The following is a 25,394-nucleotide window of genomic DNA, read 5'->3' on the forward strand; positions in this document are numbered from 1 at the left end:
GCCAAGATATGTACATTATTTTTCATGTTAGTTTAACGAAGGTAACCTCCACCAGTCTTCAAACAAGGGTTGGCACACAATAAGGATATAAATCAGTTGTAATTCATTTATATTTTCCGACACTGTATTAATATCCGTATTTTAATTTACAGAGTTATAAAGTGTTTATTTATACTCGGGGATATATTATCATTTACAAATCTCGACCTTTGAATTTGAAAAAAAAAAAAACACGTGAAAATACTTGAAAGTAAAGATGTAAGTGAATTTGATGAGAAAATACTGTTAAGTTTTAATATTTTTATTTAAACGAAACCCAAAATAGCATTAATACGTTGGTTTTGGGCTGTATTGTTGTCTGTTGGTAAGGCCTATCGTTATGCTTACAAACATTTAATTCTACTGGACATATACCAAAATAGAATAACAATTTTATGTAACATGTTCATTTTCACATTTCAATTGTACACTTTAGAATTTACATAACTTGATAATCTTAAATTTATTATTTTTATATACGTTTTAGATCATAAACAGTGAAGCCAGTATTTAAATGACATGTATGCATACCATAAATGTACATTTACTTCTTTTAAATAATTTTTAATAATTAAAATAAATAATTCAGATAACATCTCTAACACTGGGCAACATGGACTAAAAATGTAAAGTTCATGGGCCATGAATGGTATATATTATAGTAAGTATACTTTAATTATAGAACTGACCTTTTGTATGAGTGTGGTTCACAATAAAAATGACCTTTGGGTTTTGTAGTTAGACCTCTCTGATTCAGATGATAAGTACTTAAGTTTGAATATTTTACTTTGAATTAAATTCTTCAACAGCTTGCAAGAGTTTTGTACTTCACATTCTGTTTCTTTTTTTTAGACTGCTTCCAAATGAATTTCAGACCAAATAGACATATCATGTTCCATCATTGAATTAACAGGCTTTTATACAATATTCTCCTTCAGATTCCGGGTCAACTCACTTTGGGATACAGTCAAATATGCACAGAAATTGGAAGTAAAATTCTTTGGGATACAGTCAAATATGCACAGGAATTGGAAGTAAAATTCTTTGGGATACAGTCAAAATATGGCACAGGAATCAGAAGTAAAAGTCTCTGGGATACAGTCAAAATATGCACAGGAATTGGAAGTAAAATTCTTTGGGATACAGTCAAATATGGCACAGGAATGTGAATTAAAACTTTGCGATAAAGTCAATTATGGCACAGAAATTGGAAGTAAAATTCTTTGGGATACAGTCAAATATGGCACAGGAATTGGAAGTAAAATTATTTGTGCCATAGATATGGCACAGGAATTGGATGCAGTTAAATGGGACACAGGAATATGAAGTACAACTATCTGAATTGCAGTTATCAGTGTCAGGTAAACATTAATTCAAATACTCATCCAGTTATCTGTGTCAGGTAAACATTAATTCAGATACTCATCCAGTTATCAGTGTCAGGTAAACATTAATTCAGATATTCATCCAGTTATCAGTGTCAGGTAACATTAATTCAATATAAACTGGATGTCAATATATGCCTACTATAGTTAATTGGTATATATTTCAACCAATGATAGGTGATTGTAACTAACAGGTGTAAATATTTTGTCACATATTTAATAATTATAATACAGTCCTCATGTTTCAGCTTAGAATAACTTATGTAATTTTTTGGGATTAATTTGATAGACGTGTAGTAAATATTTCCATTTGTCCAGTCAGTATTATTTTAATGGCTTGCATGCATGTTTTTAAAGTTAATAAAGACCATTATCTATAATTAACATTATTTTACAAGAGTTTTTATGAATTAGGTTTGCAAATATGACTTGTTTTTGAGTATATATTAGGATATGTAATTCAGAAACATGTTTCATGAGAATTTGTCTTCCATAAGAGGAAAGACAACTGAAACATAATTTACATTCTTTTATAATTTTAAGGTCATATCAAGATTTTATATATATATTAAATGCTGTTCTTTACTTTTAAACAGATACTGAGAAGAAATCTGTACCATGTTAGAAGAAATCAAGTTTTGTGTTCAGCACAACACACAGATGATAAATGCCTTGATTGAGAAGGTGTACTCATGCAGATTGATGAAATCCAGACCCTTCCTGTATCTTTGTTTATTCAAACCTCTAGAACAAGTCTGACATTTAGAAGAACATCTACAAAGAGATGAAGTTAAGAAATGCAAGTTACATACCATTGTTTGACATGCGGGCTTTCTTTTTCTCAAAGGTTCTGCACAACTTAATATTGCACAGCACTGTAGACTTGTCATTATCATGTCTAGTGTTTATAAATGGAGTGTTCTTTGTTTTAACAATTACATTTTCAAGATTAGGACCAACACATATAAAGATGATTGCCAAAATAAGTGGTAGATATTCATATTCTTTCATGGACAAGGAAGCTGTGCATTGCATGTTTTTTTCTTCTTTATTTGTAAAGGAAGGTAACTCAAATATAAATACATAAGTCCAGTAGTTATCTCCCTTGGATATTTTTCCATTGCAGCTAATTGAAACAATAGTAGAAAATGCTTTTTACAAGGAAATCATAAGAATAATCCCTCAAAGAACGTTTCAAATGTTTATATAAAATCCTCTAGTTACTTGTGAAGGAAAGAAAATGTTAAATAAAATTATTAAGATTATATGGAACAGGTTACCGTAGTAAAAGAGCAGGAATATCAATATCTGAGACAAAAAAATAAGAAGTAAAGAACAGTATTGTAAAAGTTGGATGAAATGAGAAGTAAAGAACAATATTGTACAAATTGGATAAAATGAGAAGTAAAGAACATATTGTAAAAATTGGATAAAATGAGAAGTAAAGAACAGTATTGTAAAAATTGGATAAAATGAGAAGTAAAGAACAGTATTGAAAAAATTGGATAAAATGAGAAGTAAATAACAATATTGTAAAAATTGGATAAAATCAAGAAGAATAAAAGATAAATGTCGGCTTTTTTCATACAATTATTTAAGTATGAAATTTTTCTGTATATTTTATGCATGTACTAATCCTTGTTTCAGAGTATGAGCATGATCAGTGGGGATAATGTTCAGACCTGCACCAGATGCATCATGAATCATGCCCTGTCGAAAAACGTGAATGTGAAGTCTAATTGGAAGGGGGAGGGGCTTTATCAGAAGACTGGTTAAAAAAGGAAAGGTGAGATGGCTTTCAGTATTATTTGAAATCTCACTTGTATTAGATGCTAAATTATGAAATTTGGCAATTTCAGTGGTGTTCAAACCTTATCCTCAAGCCTCTTGTTTCAAAGGAAAGTTTGTGAAAGCTCACAGATTTATCCAAGAATAATTGGCACTCTTTAAAAGTGGAATACCTTTCTTTGTGAATTTCATCCCCCACTTTTTCAAAGAAAATCAATGGACATAGTATCCACATATCCTTATAGCTGTTTATCACACTTCTGTTTCCATTGTGTAACTTTAAAGTTGATTGTGATTCAGAAATGATGCATGGTATTCTAGCGCATCATCAGAACATGCAGCGCCCCCTGTGAAGTGGTTTCTATCTTGATGGTCCAGGTCAAAGGTCATTAGTTTTTAGGTTTCAGTAACATTTGCCCTTCTACTTTTTAATTTCAGAGCTGTTAGATAAATAGATGAAGCTTGATATTCTTATATATTGTCACCAGAGGGTGTGATGCATTGCATGTTTGGGGTCTTTGTCCTTAAGGCCAAGGTCACAGGTCAATATTTAAAGGTCTTATACAGTGATGAACCATGGTATAGTGCTTTATCTTCAAGATCAAGGCCACATATAAACTTTTTTACCCCAATTCTGCATACTTCCAATAATGGTATTTGAGGTACTGTATATACTCGCTTAAGACTCCAACCACAAACTGTACTGACACAGATCTGCTGTCACATAATGTACCAGCAGATCTGTTTCTGTGCAGTTTGTTTAGGAGTAATCAGTAGAAAAACAACAAAAAGTCTGATTTGCAGGCACATTATGCTATGGCACATCAGCATCTTTGTTGTTTGCAGTGTTACTAATACATAAGTGCATATGGTAATGGATTGCAGCTTGGTTACTTTTGATGTCTGCCTGTAACCTTAAAGGTCATAGTTCATTATGATGAACTTTTGTGACTTCAACATGGGAGATGGGGAGCCCCAAATATTAACCAGAACTTGTTTTTATTGATTATTTGCTTATTAGCTTTTAAATTTAGAGCTTAATTTTTAAATATTCAAAAGATATTTTTAATGTGCATTTCTAATGCATGTAAATCAATTTTGAAGACTAATAAAACCTTATATTTTTTCAAGTCCTTGCTAGTAATTATGCATCTTTTTAGAGAATGGGATACTATAAGCTTGCAATTTTTAAGACCTGGCAATTAATTTAAGTGTATTTAAAGAGAATGGGACACTAATCTAGCTCCGAGGCATGATGATATCTCAGAATTTAAATATCATTGAAAATGGATTTTACTGCTAACAACTGTTGACACAACAATGTTATAGATTCTGATTATCAAATTTCCAATTACTGTTACAGATGCTGTGAGAAAAAAACCCCCACATTAATGGCTACAAACAATGAGACTGACAACAGAATTAAAGATTGTCTTAGAGAGGATGATAGAAGAATGGAAAAGAAGGAGGAAAAAAGCACAAACAAATTTTGATGATCATTGGCTTTGATCTGATTGAAATTTATTAAATACTTTCTCCAATATATGATTGTACCTTTTTCTTCCTTTCAAAAAAGAATATTGTCAATATCCACTGCCTTTGGTTGAAATTAAGAAAGTGCGTACTTTATATATAAACGAGACATGTTTATTGCAAATTGAATTTATACTAATCTGCAGACCACTTCAGTGGCCTAAGTCTTTAGAGCATCAACCTCTTATAAAAATGGTACTTTCAGCTGCTCCATTTGTTGCTTGGCTTTAAGAGGTAAGTGTTAGAACTGGTCGGCCTGGTGTCAGGATAATGTGACTGGGTGGGACATGTTGCTACATGTATGCAGCATGATGCCTCAGTGCTAGACATCATTATAAACTGCCACACTGCAGACATCATAGCGATATGACTGGAATTTTGTTAAAGCTTCGTTAAAAATCCATATCACTCACACACACACACACACCTGCTGATTCTTTTGGTGACTAATGTAGCTCATTTTAAAGTTTAGTATTGTACTATATGCTTCAGTGAAGCATTGACTATGATATATATTTTATTCAGCTTTAGCTTTAATTCCAGTCTGTAGTTTCAACTTCTTTTGGAAACAATTATGACTATTTATGGATGTTTGAAACTAATATAATTTCAGTGCAGATCCAACATTATCAATAATTGGCAGTATTGTAATATACAATATTTCATTGGACCAAGAATAAACCAACATGGATAGTAACATTGTTTAAACATTGTGTTATGTATCTTTGATTTAATTTATATTTGATTTAATTTAATTGTTTGTAAGTTTTATAATCTTTTTATTTTTATTTCATTACATGTCATTGGATTAAAAATGTTTTCCTACAATCACAGCCAATCAGTAAAGTGGATACTGCACAACAATTTCATGGTCTTATTTCGACCAATCATAATCACATTAAGTGATATGTTATCTTGTGGTGATATAAAAAATATGGAACTACACATACTATAGGAAAGCTATACCGACTATGTGATAAAGCTATATCTTTTTCTTTGTACATTCTTTTTAGCTCTTCTAACTTTTTAATTTTTCACTTTTGCCTAAAACAAATTCTCCATTACTGTTAAATATCCAATAATTTCTGCTTGTTTGCTTCTTTACTTTCCTAATCTCTTAATCGTTAAAATCCAAATGACACACACACACACTTACACACACAAATACACACACACATATTTACACATACACCATTTCTTCAGTCGTGTCATTTATTACATTCATAGGATACTGGATACATTTTACCATTGTTGGATACCATTTTGTTATTTACAAATGAGGTTTTCTGATGTATTTTCTTTTCTGCCTCTGGTTTTTAAGTTAGCATAAATTCCCAAATCATATTGTTATTCCTGCGTTGTGCTTGTCACATAATTGTTAGCACAAAGTTGCAAATGTATTGTTGACTTGAATGTAGCGTGGCCGCTCTTGCAGTATACATCTGTATGCATGGCGTATGTTTCAGCTCTGTCAGATGATTGTGATATATATTTTTACTCCCTTGGTCAACTGACTTACTGTGGCTCTTGTAGTGGATAAAGCTCACATGCAGCATGTTTTCTGTCCCTGGTTTCCATCGCGTACCAGTACATCAAGTTATAATTTTTCAATATCGTATCATTTATGTGTTATGCATTATTACAGTGCAATAGGGCAATTTCATTTTTGTTATGCTAATAGAGTGGCATCGTAACTTCATCCAATACTGAACTATGCATTTTCATAAATTCATGTTTTGTGAAAAGTAGAATTTTATAAATTCATGCCTCTACAGTCATTTTGATAACTAGTCTTTGTCTACTCACTGATACAAAACTCAGTTTTATCCAATTTTTCTAACATCAAGAAACTTGTTACCCTTCAAAAACAACTTAATTTTTATGCTTATTAAAGACTTAAAACTTGAAAGTTGAACAGTATTAAATGTTTTTCTTTTCCAGCAAGTCATTGAGTTTGCTGCTGTTTAAGAAACTATTTTCCTTCATTAAATTGTATTTTTTCTGTCTTTCTTTAATATCTATCTAAAACAATGTGTTTATCGTCTTCATTTTAGGCATGTTTTTTGTGTACTACTTTGCCTTAACTAAATAAAAGTACTAAAATTGTATTTTATGTTTCAAATTAATTTTTGAAAAGTTGGTTAAAGTTAAAATAAAATTGTTTAATTGATGGTGCTGAATAATTTGGAAATAGTTTGGCTTGAGTTATTTTTATGTCCACTGTAATTTTTTGTATGAGGTTGCAGATATAATGGACAGTGGAGAAGCAAGCAATTACAAATGCAAACAGATTTCTGAAAGTTAAAATTAAAAAAATATATTCAATCATACTGCTTCACATAATTTTGATGCTTATATTCTTATCTCTAATATTTTATTTCTTCTGAAAGAATCTAGACCTATATAACCTCCCTTTAAATGAATCCTGATGCTTTCTATGTAAGTAAGTAAGCAAATAACTATATGTAATAATAGTAATAGTAGTAGTAGTAGTAGTAGTACCATTGCATCATTTTCTTAAATAATATCTATTTCTTTTTTTGTTTTAAGGCATATTAAACATTGGACAAAATCTCTTATCTTTGGTATTGGAACATCACTTCTGGTTATTTTTTTGTACTGCTACTAATTTCAATGCTAAAATTACTTTTAAACATAATTTTTCTGTGAAGAACAAATGAACCCTTATAGTCTTTGCACACTCATGTAAAGTAATATTTCCTCCACTATGATACAACCTTCATTTTATCATATTTACACATGTTATACATCCTTGATATATATTTCGTGTTTCATTTTTCCATTTGATTAGTTTTTCTTTTATTGTAACACATGAGATTGGAAAGTATTAATTTATACTATTTTTTAACAAATGCATCTAACATTGTAATTCCCTTTAAAATAATTGTACCATAAACATCATTTATTCTTTAAAAATATGTTAAAAGTAGCAAACATCTGAAATAAATGGCAGATGAGCAATATCTTAGGTTTTCATATTATGATCTTAAACATCCATTTGCTTATGCAGATATCAATCAATCATGGAAACAAATTATATAGGGCAAAACCAGAGAATTGCCTAAACTGATCAGTTGTTGTTGTTGTTGTTGCTGTTATAGGGTTTAATGCCATTTTTCAGCACACGATAGGCTATACATGGCGGCCAGTATTAATGGTGGAGGAAGAACCCAGGAAAACCACGGAATGAACCACCGACCCATGAGAAGCTACCGGCAAGCTTTCTCACATATTCACATTAGCTGAGCCCAAGACTCCAAACCAAGCAGACAGAGGTGAGATGGCAGTGATCTGTGACGGCGAGCGCTTTAGACCACTCGGCCACTCGGGGCCTCTAATTGATCAGTTAATATAATAACACTTATCATATATTCATAGATACGGCATCAAAGAAATACAAATACATCTTCGTCTAATGTTTGGATCCATTTATTTGGTTACCTGACAACTGATAATTTATGCCTTAATTTGAAATTGGATAACCAGTTTGAATTTAAAATTATAAACCTCTCTCCTCAAAAGAGATACCTGCCTAAATTTACAGAAGAGATTTGCAAAGTGAGAATGGTGATATTAGGAAATCAAGTTGTATGCAGATTAGAAGACATAATGAAACATAATATATTGAAGAGATATTTTGTAAGGAGCCGTTTTCACTCTGTGACAAGCAAAATGATTTCTATAAAGTTAAAAATAAGAAATAAATGAGAAGAATATGTACTTGTAAAATGGAATGAATATGATACTTATTTTAACAGTTGAGTTATATTGTGTCACAAATTAAGTTAAAGCTTTAGCAAAACCTTGATGTCAATAGATTCTATCCCTGGAGTTTATTATTACACCACTTACCACCTTAGGAGTGAGGATGGGGGCAGATGTTCTACAACAGATGTTTTTTTACACTCCACAATCATACTCTGTTTTTCATAATTAGGATTTTTCCCCTACCCCATTTTACATGTGACTTGGTGAGCATATTTTTGTACACAATATAATTTAGTCACATATTTTTCACTATTGCATGGGTGTGTGGGGCTTAATATTCTGTGAGCGCATTGATATTTTGATCATGACATATTTTAATCTGCTTATTATGTAGTGGCCCTGGAAACAGAGATGGTTATCAGTTAATGAATATAAGAGCAAATAAACATGAATTGTACCTTTAACTTTTCATACCTGTCTCTGGTACATGTATGCACAAACATAAATAGTGTAAATGTGGGATTTGTTACACTTGTGTAAAATGTATCTATTACTCTCTTTCCAGATGAAGCCATATTTTTGTTGATGTAAATATTTATGTCTGTAATATAAGCAGACTGTGTCATCTACTCCGTGTTGACCTTTAATCAATTGCAATAGCTTCACAAACAAAAACGAGTTAAAATATTCAAAAAGTGACAGTGAAATCTAAGATGGAATTAATTTCCAAAATTTCTATAGGACTGATGGTAGCACCCCTACCTCCACCTAGCTGTTAATAGAACATTTTGATGGCAACCAGTGTTGTGACAGCATGTGGTTCATCACTATGTGATATGTTCGAGTTCCATAACTTTCCTCTAACAATGGAAAGAATTTCAAAATTAATTCCCTGATATTTCAATACCAATAGTTGTAAAGCATGTGAATTAAACTTAAGTCAGTTTTAGATTTTCAATCAACTTTTTTTTAGTAGCAGTTTGCTTTTGCAGGATGGGAATGGGTTGCCATTTCCATTTACCGTCTTTCAGTATTAAATCTCAGGGTCTAAGGAGCTAATTTGGAAGAAAAGGTCTGTTTCTCTTCTGTCCTAAAAAATCAGAGGAAAATATATAAAATGTACCTATTAAAACTGATATGGATCTGATGGCAAAAGATTGAAAATATAATCTTTCAAAGCATTAAGACAAGTCTGAAGGCCAGATGAAGAATAAACATTTTTTTTTATTCCCATCAAAATGAATTTGCAAAGGCCAAATTCTTGCATCTGTAATAATAATAATAATAATAATATCCTTTATTTATCCAGGGTGACATAATTTGCTAAGAGCTAGTTTACATTATGACCTTGCAATTACAACAAATATACATGTAATTAGTAAAAACAAATGCACAAGGTTAATATCGCAGCTGCAATAAAAGAATGCATATATATTGTACAACAGACATTAGTACAAATTATGTATACTTAACATAATGTTATCATATAGATATATCACAGGTATCACTTACGAATGTTATGCATTTGTAAAATCTGGTTTGCTCATAAAAAAATATTTGTAGAGATATAATTTCTTAAAAGCTGAAACATTAGTTACTTGTTTATTATCATGTTACAAAATGTTGCATAAAATTACCCCAGCTTAAGAAAAAGTTTTCTTAAAATATCAGTCTGAAGTTTTGGTATATATAAATCATAATTTTCACTCAGTCAAATACTTCTTGTGCCAAGGAATGGGGTGGGGGTGGGGTTAGGGAAACTGTTTATTTTAGAATGAAGGTGGGGATGACTGATGTCAATGTTGGGAGTAGAAATAAACACAATTCAGGTCCAAGGTCAATGCAAGAAGGTCAAAAGTAAGACTTCATGAGCATTCACAATTTGTTGGTATGTGAAACAAGCAAGAAAATATTACAAAAAAAGCTCATTTGTCATATTTTAATGGTGAATAAAAAAAATGAAAACCAAAATGCTTTAGACATTAATTTTTTTGAAAAGTACTAATTCATACATCAGTCAGCAAAGGTTTAACTTAATATGATAATTTTCAAGGCAAGAAATAGAAAATATAATTGATTTGGAAAGAGAACCTTTGCTCTACATTAAATTTGTTATGTAAAAGTTAAAAACTAATTTCACGCAGTCCTTTATACAAATGTATTTATCATTAAATAGAAAAATCAAGAGCTGACTTATTTATCTAGATTGCTTATTTTATTAGTTCATATACAATGGAGGTATGTTTTTTGTATTAATAAAAACTTCTAATATATTTTGTGTATAAAAATATTATGAACATCAGGTTATGATAATCACATATGCACACACACACACACACACACACACACACACATGGCTCTAGGCTCTCAAAGCAGAAGACTGTCATGGTTCAGGATGTCACCACTGACATATGGCCCCTGTTATATCAAATTTGGGGAAGTAAGTTCTATGACCAGTAGAGCATCAAATAAAAATATCATTGGCACTGAAAGTTTAGTTCATTTGATCTTCTGATCCTTCTCAGAGACTCCAGGGTGTGTGGGGGTGTCATGCCATCTTACAGAGACTCCAGGGTGTGTGGGGGAGTCATGCCAGCTTACTGTTAGGGTATTGATAAGTAAACACAGAGGCTCCAGGGTGTTTGGGGGAGTCATGCCATTTTACTATTAGGGTATTGATAAGTAAACACAGAGACTCCAGGGTGTGTGGGGGAGTCATGCCATCTTAAAGAGACTCCAGGGTGTTGGGGGGAGTTATGCCATCTTACTATTAGGGTATTGATAAGTAAACACAGAGACTCCAGGGTGTTTGGGGGAGTCATGCCATCTTACTATTAGGGTATTGATAAGTAAACACAGAGACTCCAGGGTGTGTGGGGGAGTCATGCCATCTTACTGTTAAGGTATTGATAAGTAAACACAGAGACTCCAGGGTGTGTGGGGGAGTCATGCCATCTTACTGTTAAGGTATTGATAAGTAAACAAACAGATCAGGTACAATTCTGTCAGTTGTCTGGGAGGAGAAAAAGCAACAGCCAGACAGCTGGACAGACAATCCTACCATCAGATCAGCCCTTGTCAACTACTGTAGTGTATCCCTGAGCAAAGTACTTTGCTCCAGTTGCTTCAGCGTTGAAAATAACCTACTTGTGTTACTGTGCCACAAAAATACCAATCCAAGCTAAACCAAATCATCCATACAAATAATAGACAATATTGCCAGATTCCAAAACTGCATAGTTACACTGATCACCCACCTCAAATACAAATAATAGTTTCCTGTGACCTTGACATTTAAACTCCTCTGCAACCAATCTCAGTGATATTACTTTCTTCCTGATACATCTGTGGGCTACAGGAAATATTACCCCTGTAATAAAACTTGAATAATTGAAGGTATATGGATGGAAGGACATTCTGAATTTCATGTTGCAGGTGGATATAACTTGGTGACCATAATTTGTTTGGATTTATTTCTTCTAAAGACTGGGGTCAGTTTCAAGCATGCACATATATAATAAGCTGTTTGATTTCTTTTCAGTTGAACACGTGTAGTATTTGTTGAGATATCAGCTGATGGAAACAATTATCAATAACATTAAATGGGGGGGGGGATATCCAGCATTTCTAAACTGTTCTCCAGCACTCTGCTTCTGAGCCCGAACAGTGAAACCCCGATATAATGTGATGGTTGGTTTCCACAAAATGACATTGTTTCATGTAACATACTGTGCAATATTGAGACAAGTCAGTTAACATTAAAAAAAATATTGCAGGTGTGTCCTTTGATAATAACAGATAAGTGAGGGTAGGGGTGGAGAGTAGCAAAATTACAGCTTTCATTTATGCAGTTACCAACTTATGTTGATGCCCATTAAAAAACCCAAATGTATCTAAAACAGTAATTACATATTTAATATATCTAAAACAGTAATTGCATATTTAATATTTAAAACAGTAATTACATATTTAATATTTAAAACAGTAATTACATATTTATCAAAAACAGTAATTACATATTTAATATATCTAAAACAGTAATTACATATTTAATATTTAAAACAGGAATTACATATTTAATATCTAAAACAGTAATTACATATTTAATATATCTAAAACAGTAATTACATATTTAATATTTAAAACAGTAATTACATATTTAATATCTAAAACAGTAATTACATATTTAATCTATCTAAAACAGTAATTACATATTTAATATTTATTTTATTTGCAGAGAATCATACATTGGTACTTAAATGGATAAGAAAATTGACAAATGAATATTGTAAATAGAGTATATGTACCTAACATCCAGTCTCATTCTATTTGTAATAGTAATTCCATTGAAAATTTGCACACAAAAAAACATAATTGACCAAATTTCTCTGCTAGATTCAATTTGAATCCAAATATTTCTTTTGTTTGCTAACACTGACTTATGAAACATTGTATTTTCAGATACATTTGTGTATGCTGTACAATGGACTGATTTCTTAACATCAGTGAAATACCTATATTGGACATTTGAAGTTTCTAATTAGAAACTTGTATTTAGGCTTGAAAAATGCTTTAAATGAAATTCATACATGGACTTTGACTTTGTAATGTATTTGAGATGAACAATGCACAGAAATGAAACCGCCTTAACCAAGTTTGTAAGTAAACCATTTAATTTTATGTTTATATAGCAATCTTACCCTCTCCTCAAAAGAGAGTGGAGTCATTCTTTAAAAGAAGAAAGAATAAATAAAATAATCCTATACTGAGTGAAACATTTGTTTGCCCTACTGCAGAGCAAAAATATGGAGTAATGTTTAATTATAAAAGGAATCACTCCACCCCTACAACTTAAATGATTCTGTTCCAGTGTTCTATATTTATATGTAAAACTAGCATTGCAATGACAAGTTACCTCTGTTATCTGAACAATTTGCAGCTGATGTCTGCATTTCTAACTACTCTTAAAGAAAATAAAAAGGGCTTAGCCAGATTTAAGCATATGGGTATAGCTGTACATTGACCCAAAAACTCACATGATTTAAGCATATGGTATAGCTGTACATTGACTCAAAAACTCACATGAAAGACATAATGTGCAGATTACATCTATGGAGTTAACTTTCATAGTAAGATGAGAGAGAGAGAGAGGAATGGGGATGGGGTGTATATATATATATATTTGGCAATAATTTAATTTACTCAATGATAATTTGGGGGATAAACTTGTTACGACAATGGCATTTGATGTGTATGCCAGTTGACTGAGCAGCCCTTGGTGGTCCATTGTCTGTCCATAATTAGGCTGTTTTATTTATTTATATATATATATATATATATATATATATATATATAAAATGATATATAAATTTGGGTGAGAAACATTTCTTGACCACTACATTATTTTGGTGGCTTGGTTGTGTATGAGCAAATGCAATGATTAGGATGCAATGAAGACAAACACACAACAAACTTAACACATTTATTTGATGGCTCGATAATAATTACATTAACATGTATAAACTTCTTAAATAGCTCACATCTTGAAAAAATATGCTAAGATCAAAGTGCAGTGACATTATTAACATCTTTATTTATATATTTATAAAGAATGAAGTAGTGATGAGAAATTTTTATCAAGAATACAAATCGTGATAAATTGCTAAATCGAATGGCTGTTAATTTTGGAACTAAAATTTTGTAGTACTTGATGAAATTTGTTAAACTATTGTAAAATTTCAGGAACCATGTAATGATCACATTATATCTGACTTCATGTTATAATGAAGTGTGCTATAGCGGGGTTTCACTGTAACAAGTATGTGCTGTAGGACAGTATGTATTACTAAATTCCTACTCTCTGTCTCAACCTCTATGCCTTTGTGTCTTGTCTGAATTGTGATTCAGCATAATGAAAAGACTAAAATCATCATAAATTCTGTGAAACAATTTATGACAAATATTTTGTTGGTATTTTATTAGATGAATCAAAAAGAAGTATCCAGGCAAGTGACAAACAGTAATGTTGTAGAATTTAAATAACATGGTTTTGTAATGTTTAACAGGTAACCATGAAAACACTGGAGAAACTATTCATACCAATACAAGAGATGATGACATAAATGGCACATGATAGTGCAGGACTTTGGGCAGTTGAGATTCAGAGGAAGCTTTTCAAGCACAGAAAAGAAGATTTAATTTGTTGTAAGGAAACAATGATACATAATCAATTTCCATTCTCACCTAAATTTCTTAGTGAATAATTATGCAAGAACAGAGCCAAGACTTTTTTTAAAAGACCTACTTGCTGTTCCAAGAAAAAAAAAAGGGGTCTTTTTACTACTGGAGAACAAGCACAGTTGGTGAAATCATTCCGCTGTTTAGAATTTTGAGGAAACACTATTGTGTTAGTACCTTGACCTATGACCTTGCCATTGAAGATATGACTCAACGTTTGATATCCTGCATCATTTCTAGTAATCATACATCAATGCAACATGTTTGTTCTCTCTATCATGAACAGATGCAGATTTTAAAGGAAGAAATAAAGAAAGAAAATATGAAATGCTGACCTTTTCTTAGATCTTGAATATTAGCACGCAATGTGTCATCTACCAGTGACATATGGAAGTGTCAAGTGCTATCAATATATCTCAAATGGAATAAAACTTTAAGTGTGAAACATAAATAGACAAACAAATGAAATGATGATGATGGTGGACAGATGGACGGACAGAAATGTAAATATGATGTTTTCACAAAAATGGAATGAACAAACATATAAGAAAGCTTTCTCTTTAACATATACTTGAATGTCCTAGGCAGGTTAATACCATACTGGGCATAATCTGTCAAGTTTTTCCTTTAGTTACAGTGTAAAAAGTCTTATTAGCCATGCAAAAGTACTTTTATTAAGTCTTGACACTCGTATGTTAGTTTTAATGAATGTATGCAGTAGTCTGCCAAACTTCATCAATTTTTTTTAAATTTATGTTTTTGCTTGTATCCATAAGAAATCAACAAGTACACTACTAAGCTGTCACATGTGGCACAACAACCACTTTGCCCCGGGAGTCTGGCCGTCCTTCATTACTGCATCTTGAAGGGGGTTTTCTGAAAGTGAGATTAGTAAAAATGAAATAATAAACAGATTTGTCTCAACTGTATATCATTGACTTAACATGAAATAGGACTATTGGTAAGTGTCTCTGAAAAGGCTGTTGAAAGGCTGGTCAGTGTGGCCTTAATAAACAGGGTTATGTTACAGTGTGAAATCAAAGTGGGTGTGCTACAATTAAAAAAGATAAAATTCAACCATAATAATGACACAGAATGCTGAAGATATACCGATATAAAGCTGAAAACTTAATTCACTTGTATTAAAAAAATCAAAGTAACCTGGACAAAACAAAAAAGGGTGTGTTGAAAAATCAAGGGGCAAATAACTCTCCTTGATTAATAAATCTGTCTTGTTAACCAGATTTTATTCTGATGGTCATTATTAAGGTAGATATTTGACCATATGCATCATCTCTTTTGGGGAGGTCAGATCTGGCCCACAAAGTGTCTGGGTTATTTCACACACGTATTGCTCTAAAATCACACTCATAGTGTATTGATCTAAAGTGCAGTCCTTTTCTAGTCATCATCACTACAGTCATAATACTATCAACCTTCTATGAGCCTTATTTACAAGTTTACATTATCAGTGATTTGTTGTTGTTGTTGTTGTTGTGGGGTTTAACACTATTTTTCAGCACATGGCAGCCACTATAACTGGTGGAGGAACAACCCTGGAAAACCCCGGGAAGAACCACCGACCCACGAGAAGTTACTGGCAAGCTTTCTCACGTACCCACATTAGCCTGAGACTCAAACCCGTGCAGACAGAGGTGAGATGGCATTGATCCTGAATGGTGAGTGTTTTAGACCACTCAGCCACTTGGGGGCCCATCAATGATTTATGGCTTTAGATCCTTCATTCTGGCTCTTCCAGCTCCTGGAGACCAGATCATGTCAGTATCCTAATGGAACCTGACAGTATAGGTTGATATCACATGACTTTTTTTATATACAGTTTGTGAGATGTTATGAAGCTACATACATGTATATTGAGGAAACTCAAGATTTCAATCTGTAGAAACATTATATTTTCATATTTTAACCTGATGAAGACTAAAGCAAATTTTCTTTGATATTTAATTTAAATAAAACAAAAGGGGAGGGCCACTGTTTTCTTTGATAATTAAAATAAAACAACTGGGGAAGGCTGCCACTGTTTTCTTTTCTATTTAAAAAAATATATAACAACATAGGGTGCCACACATATTTTCTTTGATATTTAATTGAAATAAAACAATGGTGGTGGGAACTAATGCTTTACAGAACTGACATTAGTATTACTCTTAATTTTTTTTATTCATTTCTGATAATGTTCTCCAAAAATAGGCAAGGGACCAATCCTGAACAGCAAAAATGACAACACCAACAGAAATAATGATAATAATAATAATTATTATTATTATTATTATTATTATTATTATTATTATTATTATTGAGGTTTTTAACAAACTAAAACATTTTTCTATGTTTTAATCGCTATTATCTCCTCTAAACATTAAGAAAAGTTAAAGATACATAGAGATGCTTGAGAAGGTCTTTCTTTAAATTCCTCAGGCATTTCTAATTTGTGCCCATCCACTCCCACCCTCAATTATGTCATGGGGAAAACAAATCATATAAAACAGGGCTCAAACTGGTCAGATAAACAGAGAAAAGCTATGAGTTTTTCCTATGGAGAAATCAAGCTATAATGTGGAAATCTTTTTTCTTCTTTCAGTGACATTGATCTTTGCCTCTTTTTTACCCTTAAATCAGTTGCATTCTTTTTTAACAACTGTCTACATAGTTTGTAGCCAAAGGTGATGGAGAACATAAGCTTTAGTGTGGAAACCACTGTTCTTCTTTAACGTGACCATGACTTTTTAACCTTTTATCCCCAAATTAAAAGGTTTCCTCCTTACCTCAAGTTTAAGACATCTACAAAGTTTGGTAACTGTAAATAGTTGTCAACTGGAGTTATTGTCTTCAAACAATTATAACTTGTAACAGACAGACAGACAAATATAACATATTATGCTCTACTTTATAGCAGGCATAAAAACTACAAATTTTATTTGTTTTTATTTTCTTTTTTAATTTACTTTTATGTTACCCTACAGCCAGCTTCACACATTTGTCTATTCCCATGATGAGCATTTCAAAACCTTATCGTTTGGAATGAAATAATTAACGTCCTTAGTAATCTTCAAAACTTTTTATCACAACTTAACACATCACCCTACCAGGTAAAACAACCAACAGCACGGCAGTGGATGATTATGTCATAGTTCAAGCTGGTAATTACAGTTCAGTTTCAAATGGGTCCAGTTACCAATGGACTGATAAGAAGGTCCTTGTTATCTGCATCAAGTCCTACTACATGATGTACCTGTTTTTGTCCTTGCATAATGACATTAGATTTTTTATGGTAACCATATTATTATTTGATTTCTGCCAAATCTTTTCCTCTTCCTTCAAATTCTATGACATAATTGTAATGAAATAAGAGATGGTATCCTGATTGTGCAATAATAATAATAATAATAATAATAATTATAAATTATAGTAGAATATATAATATATACAAGCAAATTAAGTAAACTGTTGTTCTCTACCAACCAAATTTAGGATAAAAAAGTTCACCTTTACTCTCGAATGTCTTTAATGTTATAAAGCAGAAATGAAAGTGTTACGGAAAATAAAAATTAATGAGCAATGACCTTGAAGATAGAAACCCCAATGTGGAACAAAATACACCTACTATGTATACCAAATTTTATCCCTTAATTTCCAATGGTTTTAACATTTCTTAGCTGATGGAAAAGTGTGATGGATGTCAGCATGGATACTATTTACTAAAAATAAAAACCTGGTAGACAAGGAGAGAAAAACACAAAACATGATGATATTGCACACATTTCTTCATTTGCGATCTTGAACCTCTTTAGTTTCTTAAATTTTGACTTCACATGCAACTATGAGAGGGCATTAAAGGCAGTTATTTCAGACTTAAGAAATGTGACATATTGAGTAAAACCTGTGGTAAGCACCCCCTTCATATACCTACTGATCAAATTTACCATGTGTCAATTATTTTTAATTATTATATATTATTAAAAAATATGAATGATAGAAATTACAAGGTTGGTTACAATACTACTACTACTACTACTAATAATAATAATAATACTATTGATAATAATAACAACAACAATAACAATAATAATATTGATAATATAAATAACAACAACAACAACAATAATAATAACAATAATAATAATAAAAGCATCATTATTATATTTTTGTTGTTGCTATTATTACGAATACTAATAGGGATGGTGTTGCTGTTAAGGATTGGTTTCTTACCTATTATAGCAGAACATGTGAGAAATGAAAGAAGCTTTGATAACAGTAATACTAATTAATGCCAAACCTCTATCATGATCTTTATTATTATTATTGTTGTTCTTGTTGCTGTTGTTATTATTATTATTATTATTATTATTGCTGATGTTGTTGTTAAGGATTGGTTCTTGCCTATTATTTTCGATAAATATATACATAAAAAGAAATATTTAGAATGAGTAATACAACGGCCATTTATGAAAAGCATCAGTGGAACACCTCTGTTATCTTTTGAAAACAATATCAAATACATGTAAATTGCATTTACCTTAATCTAGGTAAAAGAAAATATCTCTACAGACTGAAATACTTGAATTTGACTTAATATCTGTTGTTTCTTAAAACCTAACAAAGTGAGGCTTCAGTAAATCTGAAGGTTAATAAAAAATAAAGAATTAGTGAAATGATGACAATTTTTTAATACTCTTTAGTCAGGTGATGTCAGAGTTAGTGAAATACACCTCTCCCTCAATAACTCACACACAGAGGGGTCCACAGACAATACCACAAGAGACAAGAGACAAATTCTTTATTACACTCAGGTTACAATATGCAACATGAGGAAAATATTTGTATCTCATTGTACATCAGCCATGGATTTAAAAAATCTCACAGTAAATGCAATATAAGTCAGACTGACGGTATTATTACGGTATTACAGGCATTACTTCAATGGAATAAGATCATGTTGAAACTAATTATATAGACATTGGTATATTTGGGAAGACAGTAAACTACTAAATATGGAAAACAAACTAATCTCTAGCAAATACTTTACAATAATGAATCTACAGTACTTTTCGCTTCCTTAAAAAAATATTTTAAAAAAATGATTGAATCAACCACACTATAAGCAAGATTGTGAGTAACCGAGGAACCACCCAATATTGAAAAAAATCTGCTTAGACATCGATAAAACCATGGGGGTAGGGAACTGAGCTGTTTAATGACTGAATCCTCGTTTTACAATCATGTTGATAATAATTGTTAATAACACACTTTTTCTAATGAAGTTGTTCCTTATACTGTATAAATAACATTTATTTTCAAAATGTCCAACATGTGAAAGATCATTCCAACTGGTTTCAACAACCATCATGTGTACGCAAAAAAATCTGTATTATGTCACTGCTTTTTGTTTTGTTGAGTAGTCTGGTTCCCAGAGTGGTATTTAATAGTACAGTGCCAAGTCAAGATTCAAAATAGTAGGAACTAAACTAACTGTTGATACACCACCAAATAAGATTCCTTTTTATAAAAAAAGACATTTATTTCATGAGACAATTGTCTATGTCAAAACTCAATTTCTGTATTGTTCAATTTTTAATAGTACAATACTGATGTTGTGAAGTAATGGTGAAACTTCTTATCATCCTTGAGAATATCTCTAAGTGTCAGTTCTGGGATTCTCTGAAATTTGCTTGCCCACAATGGTCCTTATCTGTGAAATCAAGCTCTTTATTTTACAAAGTATTCATTTCTCTTGGTTGCCTAATGCTCTCCTTGATCACAGTTATGAAAGAGCTGGTTAAGTTAATAATGTTACATACAAAATAACATTTATAACAGTGTTCAGTTCATCAAATGAAATGAGTTCACTCAACATACAACCGGGGCCACTAGATTTTAAGTATGTAGGATTTGCATGCCTTTTAACTTTTATTTTATTCCACCTCCTTTATTTGATTCAAAAGACATAAGTAATGTGATAATACAGAGGAGGTCAGCTTTTAATTTGGTGCAAGAATGCAACAAATACTTATGCAAGTCAGTTATCAAAACACGGTCAGCACTTAATTAGGTACTCAGAGAAATGCTTGCGGACATAGCTGTTATGGTAGATTGACGCATTTTACGTTTAAATACACATTGCATTTATGATGATTACACTTAAGAGGAACTAAAAGATAGAATAAAAACACAAATTTCTCTTAATAAAAGTTATTTAATTGGCATTTAATATTAATGTACTGCCTACACTAGGTGTAAGAGACATTTTCATTGATCGAAATTTCCTTGAATATCTTTAATTACAGTGTACTAAGAATGTCATTTGGAAAGAAAAAGTAACCAATTATATAAATTCTTATTAAAACTTGATAATTTCAAAATGTTGATGAAAGTTTCCAGGTCCTATCTACCATTTTCAATCATAAAACGAGCGATATATCAACATTTCAGTTACCAATTTTGATCACGATTTTCTTCAAGAACAAGAAATAGTGATCAATTTATGTGGTATTTTCTGGCAAAAAAACCTGATCCATACTTGACCCTGCCTTATAAGTGGGTTCGCAAATTATCAGGGCACGAGTTTTCGAGGGAGTGGTGTATGCCAATTTTTTCGATAGTCTAAAGTCAGGTGCTGTCAAGAGTTAGTTAAGTTTTTGGATAGTCTAAAGTCAAGCAATGCTAACAAGTGCTGTGAGCCCACAACAGGATGCTGATATTTTGATTGGCTCCACCACATGGATGAACCAAAAATGGTGGATCTCAAGTTGTGAACTGTCATTATGGGAGATAAAACTTGCAGAAGGCGAGTAAAATGTCAATTTAGTATCAAATTAGTGGTGGATGAAGAGCAAAATGCGTGTTTTTAATGCAATATATATGTCAAATCACCGGAACCATTTGTAAGCCAGTCTTGGCTTACCTCCCCAAGGGAAAATATACATAGTGGATGCTGTATTGATGAAGACTATAAGAATAAAATCTCATCAAGACAGATTTATCAGTCTATAAATCTACAAAATGAGGATGGATAAGCTGAAAATGAAACTGATGATGCTATCAATATAAAGCTAGGAAATTAATTTGATTAAAATCCAAATATAACTGATATTTTCATGGTTCCCACGCTTTTCTAAATATAAATTTTCAGGCCATTTGCAGGTTTATTCCAGGTTGAAATTACTTTTTTCAAGGCTCAACTATGACCATTACTGAATGGAACTAAAGAACATTGTAGATTATAAAACAGGCATTTTCTAAATCTAAAGATGTTTCTCTTCAAGACTCTCCAAAAACATCGAAGTCAGAAAAGAAGATCATGTACAAAACCAAAAAAAGTATCACACGAAACAAGTTTGATTATATTCCCCTAAATTAGCATGTAAAGTCATTTCAATGTACAGAATACAAATTCTAACTTTATTCTACTGCATTATGCTGCTAAGTGAGAACAACATAATGAACATAAATTATATTTTGTTTCCTTTCAAACTTTTAATTCTAAAGAATTGTATAGCAATATATATCCATTTCATAGAAAGTAACATTTATAATTACAGTATGAAAAAAAAAAACCTCAGATAATTAGAATCTTGCGTTGTAACGAAACGAGTTTAACCCTGAATTTATCTGTACCAATAAAATCCCCAAAAGAATTTTCAAAAAACCTAATCTCCTTAAGACAATCTGGTTAAAAATCCATCATTTCAAATCATTTTCATAAGGGTTGATTTAAATTTTGACAAAAGACCTTCACATTTATATAATGTTGTATAAACAAGGACTGATTTTTCTGTAAAATAAACTTATCGTCTTGTAATTCATTTAACCAGTCACCTAACATATATTGACACAGGAGCTTGTATTGTTTTTTAATATATACAATGCTGTCAGGCATTTCTGCCCACCTAAGGTTTCTGTCTCCAATACTAAAGCAAAACGCATACTGAATTCGATTGATTGACGAGAATAAAATACTGTAATTCTTACCATTTAAAAAGATGCAATTGTCACCACAATATTCAGTTCAAAATAATATTAATTTCTGGACACACAGGATACCACCACATTTTCATGACTCAGCCAATTTTGCGCACAGCTTTGAAAAGATGTAATGTTTATCAATCGGGCTACAGAAATGAAATACATTACTTTGGACTGTCTCTGTCAGCAGTTCCATAGAGTAGTTTGATCAGGATTATAGATAGTTTTACCAAACTGAACGTAACAATGCCAATAAATGGCAAGCGATATTAAGCCAACTAAACCAATCTTGGGCAGCAGATGATTTTGTATGTGAGGGACAACTTCTTGCAAAATTGGAAACTTTGATTAAGATGCATATTTTTCTAAGGTATACATTTTCATATTTTATAAAATGCAGTTATTTGTATGATTCTAACTGATACATAGTAAATAGGATGTTCTGGGTTACAGGTTCAAGCACAGGAGTCTGATGTTTTATCAATAAAGTACAGCGAAATCTCTGACAACATGAAATCACCTTATCAGTAATATAAACGAACACAAGGTGTGCAAGTGTGACCACAACCCTCCACTCAATTAAACTTTTCTCATGTGTCTTATATCGCTTCAGAATCGCAAGAAGACTGAAAAACTACACATATACATTCCAAAAGCAGTGATGTACCAACGCATAACTCTCAAACGACCATCGCATGAATCTAATCTGGCGAATTAACCTTTATTTTACCATTATTTTCTCAGAAATGGCAAGTATTATAATCGTTATGTTGTTAATCTGCAGTCAAACAAGATGAAACTATGGCGTAGATGAAACCTGACCCAGTACTCGCCATTTGCATTATTAGTCACATGACTTCACAAATCTCAAATCAGGACATCGATAGTCCAATATTCATGTGATATCAACAACAAACTCCTTTATAATGTTGTTGTAGAGAAATTCAATTATATTAAATGAGTCAGATACTTTTTGTAAAACTCAGCAATCTCGATAGTCTGATTTATCAAGCAGAGATCACATGTCCACATGGTGGTCACATGATACAACAATACTCCAAAAGTTGTTCTCGGAATATATAGATATAGAGAATTTTCTGTTCTTTCATTTTTGTATTTTTATTACAACCAGTATAAGACTTATATTTAATATTTGTTTTCTTTCTCTGCAACATTTGAAAAGGTGGGTTGTTAAATATGTGTACAGTACTCATGCGACTAGCAATGCAAATCACAAGCACCAGGTCACATTTCATCAACGACGTAGTTTTATCTTGTCTTTTAGCAGATTAAAGACATAACGATTTCACTAATCACAATTTCTGAGAAAACAAATAATTTTCATATTGATTTCATGCATGTCTCATTCGATCTAGCAACGTTTAAAGTTTGCTTGGCCTTCCGGTAAGCGGCTATGCTTTGCCACCACCATGTTGGCTTCTTGTGATGCTAGATTGGTTTTCGTACCTTTCATGTAAGGAAAGATACGGATATCGAGCTGACTTTGAAAATAAAAGTCTACTAGATGAATCTAATCCACTGAGCATTTGGATTGACTCAGCATATATGTTTATTGCAAGCAACCAAAGAATCCATACTGCACCCTCTGAATATTCTGGTTAGAACTCGATAAATTTAACACACGATCAGTTTAGTTATGACTCAATTACGTGATTGTTTCTAACATCAGGTGTTGGCAGAAAATTCCCGGGATTTTCCCAGCTTTCATCACTATTTGCGAAATTCCAGGACTTTTCATGGTCGGGAAACAAATTATCATTTCTCCCGACTTTTTCCCAATTTCCCGGCAGTGTGGGAACCATGTATTTTGCACAGACTGAAAGTGGGTACTTGTATTTTTTGAGAGTATCTCTCCATACCCTTGACTTTCAAATTTAAATGATATAATCTTTACTGTTATGATGTTTGCAGTTTTGTCATTTTTACTGAATGACTGAAAGTTCCATATAAAACAAAAGACATGGAACAAATGCTGAGAAATATCATGGAAATGCAACATTGTAAATGCAAAATCAATCCAGAAGATATTTTTACACATAACTGAAATACTTGTTTATTTCCAGTGGAGTGTAGTTCAAAATGTATTCTGAGAAGAGTATGAGGCAAGTCTCAATCAGAATATTATTCTCTCGATCTAATTTTAATCTGCGCCTCTCAGATCTTGTTCAGATTACTTTGGTTTTCTTTGATCTAATCAAGTCCAATTCAGTAATATGTCCATATGACAAATCTACTGTTCAGTTTATATTTTCTTCTGTTCAAGAGCTTCAAAAGTGAGGACAGTTTTCAAGAGCTTCAAAAGTGAGGACAGTTTTCAAGAGCTTCAAAAGTGAGGACATTTGGATGATATTCAGCTCATAAGGGGATGAAATGCTTGAAGCATTGGTCTTTTTTCAACATTTGCTTACCATGTATACTAACTTATAAATAGATTCAACTACAAACTGCACAGATCTGCTGTCACATAATGCATCAACAGATCTGGGTCGATGCAGTTTGTTTGGAGTAATCAAGAGAGCAAACAACATAGACCCTGATATGCTGGTGCATTATGCAATGGCAGATCTAGGTCTATGTTGCTTTCAGTTAGACCTGACTTATAACTACATACAGTATATATTTGCTTTGAATTTAGTCTAGAATAAAGATAGTAACCATGCATCCATACAAATATAATTC

The 25,394-nt window shown here is 31.9% G+C and overlaps 1 protein-coding gene and 1 long non-coding RNA gene across 6 annotated transcripts in view; one reads left to right on the forward strand and one right to left on the reverse strand.

Annotated features, from left to right (window-relative positions):
- The first annotated feature begins 35 nt into the window (after nt 1–35).
- Nucleotides 36–10,645, forward strand: LOC149779478 (uncharacterized). 4 transcript variants are annotated; one of them, XR_016415659.1, is made up of 5 exons: nt 36–98; nt 978–1,400; nt 2,021–2,413; nt 3,072–3,210; nt 4,576–10,645. It is a non-coding gene; the product is annotated as an uncharacterized LOC149779478 (long non-coding RNA). The 4 variants fall into 4 exon arrangements; XR_016415658.1 differs by having other exon boundaries at nt 60–258; nt 892–1,400; XR_016415656.1 differs by having other exon boundaries at nt 64–258.
- Nucleotides 10,646–13,943: 3,298 nt separating this feature from the next.
- The window catches only part of LOC149779479 (uncharacterized), a 122,532-nt gene continuing 111,081 nt past the window's right edge, over nt 13,944–25,394 (reverse strand). For both annotated transcript variants that reach the window (XM_089940169.1, XM_089940168.1), the window contains one exon: nt 13,944–15,587. In XM_089940169.1, coding sequence (XP_089796295.1) covers nt 15,506–15,587 — 82 coding nt within the window. In that variant the 3' untranslated portion in view covers nt 13,944–15,505. The remainder of the gene's footprint in view (nt 15,588–25,394) is intronic.

The sequence above is a fragment of the Sinohyriopsis cumingii genome, chromosome 17 (genome assembly GCF_028554795.1).
Source record: "Sinohyriopsis cumingii isolate HCF-2022 chromosome 17, ASM2855479v2, whole genome shotgun sequence".
In the NCBI taxonomy this organism is placed as follows: Eukaryota; Metazoa; Mollusca; class Bivalvia; order Unionida; family Unionidae; genus Sinohyriopsis; species Sinohyriopsis cumingii.